We start from the raw sequence: 2,945 nt of genomic DNA, 5'->3' as shown, positions 1-2,945 counted from the left end.
AGAAGATCAAGACACTGCTTAGTCGGATCCTCGAGCTGAAGGAGTCGGGATTGACGGCGAGTCACGTCAGCGGGGACTTCATCCGGAGGCACATCCTGCCTCTTCAACGTCGAGCCCGGCCTTCTTGGGGACGTCACGACGGCTCTCCAAGTAAGCGTCTCTCCCTACCTCCCTCCCTCCCTCCCTTGTCGACCTCCAAATTAATCAAGCCATGGAGTTTGATCCGATCCGCACTGACTCGGCATGCATGCATGAATCCTTCCTTCCTTGATTTGCCTAGGGCTCGCAGGAAAGGCCTTCACCGTCCTGTTCAACTACCTGCTCGCCGTGAAGTGGACAGATGGCATGGAAGCCACCGCTCCTTCCCCGCTCACAGATTTGGAGGAGCGCCAAATCCAGGAGATCATCAGCGTAAGTACTTGTGCATTCGTCATTCTTCTATTTTTCCCAACTCAATCGATCGGGATCAATGACGACCCATGCAATTCATTGTGGCTCCCAGCGCCCTTACCACGGGCATTCCAATATGCCCGGTGGCGGTGCGGTTCCGATTCCTCTTCCACCTCCTGTCGGTGCTGGTAGTGTGGCATAGGCTCCTGTCGTGTCCGTCGCCAATGGCCCTGAGTCCGGTGGCACCGGACTCCGACTGCTTGGTCGGGGGCGCGAGCACGGTCGCCGGGGTCTTGGGCGTGGCGCCGGGGGTGGATGGCGAAGTTGGGGTGGTGGAGGGGGTGTCGGGGGTGTCCGGGGTCGGGGACGCCTTCGGCGGCGAGGCGGTGGTGGCGGCGGCGATGTCGACGGCGGGCTTCATGTCGTTGCTGTAGTGGCCGGTGACGCCGCAGATGAAGTAGTGCTTCCCCGCGGTCTTGAGCGCGATGGTGGTGGCACTGCTGCCATCGCTGCTGAGCGCGTTCGCGGCGGAGCATGATGCATAGTCCGCCGCGCTCACCTCCGCCATGTTGTGCCCCCCGCCGGCGTAGTTGAACACTGCGAAGGTAAACCAAAAATTGCTGCGCGCGTCCATGGTGTTACACCAGATGAAAATGTTACTACTCGAAAAGTACATGGCCGGCATGCACTAACCGAGGGTGTCGCCGACTTTGATCTTCTTGTCGCTGGCCCAGGTGGTGTAGTCTGCCCCCGGATGATGCTGCTGCGGTGACGGTACTGGAGGCAACCACTAACAGCCGTGCGCTTAGCCGCCCCTGACGTGAGCGTGTGCGCCGTCGTGCGCAAGTGAGCGCCGACAATGGTCGGCGGCGGAGGTGGCTTGCATGCGCACACAAGGTGTTTGTAGAAATGCCAAAGAGAGGGAGAGATAGGAGTAAGAAGAGGGTTGATGTGTGGGCTGTAGGACCTTGAAGTATGTCTAGAGAGGGGTGATTAGACTACTTGACCAACTAAAAACCTAACATTTTCCCAATTTTAGACTTTGGCAGATTTTAGCTATCTTTGAACAAGTCAAGCAATCTTCACACAATTCATTCAAGCATGCAAAGAGTATATTAACAGCGGAAATTAAAGCATGCAACTTGCAAGAATGTAAAGGGAAGGGTTTGGAGGATTCAAACGCAATTGGAGACACGGATGTTTTTGTCGTGGTTCCGATAGGTGGTGCTATCGTACATCCACGTTGATGGAGACTTCAACCCACGTAGGGTAACGGTTGCGCGAGTCCACGGAGGGCTCCACCCACGAAGGGTCCACGAAGGGGCAACCTTGTCTATCCCACCATGGCCATCGCCCACGAAGGACTTGCCTCACTAGCGGTATATCTTCACGAAGTAGGTGATCTCCTTGCCCTTACAAACTCCTTGGTTCAACTCCAAAATCTTGGCGGAGGCTCCCAAGTGACACCTAGCCAATCTAGGAGACACCACTCTCCAAGAAGTAACAAATGGTGTGTTGATGATGAACTCCTTGCTCTTGTGCTTCAAATGATAGTCTCCCCAACACTCAACTCTCTCTCATAGGATTTGGATCTGGTGGAAACAAGATTTGAGTGGAAAGCAACTTGGGGAAGGCTAGAGATCAGGATTCATATGGTAGGAATGGAATATCTTGGCCTCAACACATGAGTAGGTGGTTCTCTCTCAGAACTGGTAAGTTGGAAGTGTAGGTTTGTTCTGATGGCTCTCTCTACGAATGAAGAGGAGGTGGAGGGGTATATATAGGCTCCACACAAAATCTAACCGTTACACACAATTTACCAAACTCGGTGGGACCGAATCAACAAACCCGGTCGGACCGATTTAGTAAACCTAGTGACCGTTAGGATTTTCGGTGGGACTGAGATGCAACTCGGTAGGACCGATATGTTTAGGGTTAGGGCATAACGTAATCTCGGTGAGACCGATTACACAAACTCGGTGAGACCGATTTTGGTAATTAGCTAACCAGAGAGTTGGTCAAGTAAACTCGGTGGGACCGAATCGCTCTTTCGGTGAGACCGAAAAGTTACGAAAGGGAAACAGAGAGTTTACATTGTAATCTCGGTGGGACCAATCGCTCACTTCGGCTAGACCGAAACGTTATGGAGGGAAACAGAGAGATTACAATCCCATCTCAGTGAGACCGAGATCCCTATCGGTGAAACCGATTTGCCTAGGGTTTGTGGCAGTGGCTATGACATCTGAACTCGGTGGCGCCGGATAGAAAGAATCGGTGGGGCCGAGTTTGACTTTAGGTTTAGGTCAAAAGTGGATGTGAGAAAGTAGTGGAGGGTTTTGGAGCATATCACTAAGCACATGAAGCAAGAGGCTCATTAAGCAACACCTCATCCCTCCTTGATAGTATTGGCTTTTCCTATAGACTCAATGTGATCTTGGATCACTAATAGGTAAAATGTAGAGTCTTGAGCTTTTGAGCTTGAGCCAATCCTTTGTCCTTAATATTTTGAGGGATCCACTTTCATCATCCAAGCCATGCCATTCATTGAGCTTTCC

General features: G+C 52.4%; 1 protein-coding gene across 1 annotated transcript; it reads right to left on the bottom strand.

The window, feature by feature from the left end:
* Positions 1-466: 466 nt before the first annotated feature.
* Positions 467-1,276, bottom strand: LOC119292433 (blue copper protein-like). Its single transcript, XM_037571277.1, has 3 exons — positions 1,249-1,276; positions 1,084-1,167; positions 467-987 (listed from the first exon to the last, which is right to left on the bottom strand). The coding sequence occupies exons 1-3, from the start codon at positions 1,274-1,276 to the stop codon at positions 467-469; spliced, it is 633 nt and encodes a 210-aa protein (XP_037427174.1).
* Positions 1,277-2,945: the final 1,669 nt, after the last annotated feature.

This window comes from Triticum dicoccoides, chromosome 4B (genome assembly GCF_002162155.2).
Source record: "Triticum dicoccoides isolate Atlit2015 ecotype Zavitan chromosome 4B, WEW_v2.0, whole genome shotgun sequence".
NCBI lineage: Eukaryota > Viridiplantae > Streptophyta > Magnoliopsida > Poales > Poaceae > Triticum > Triticum dicoccoides.
This window is presented reverse-complemented; position numbering and strand designations above follow the sequence as displayed.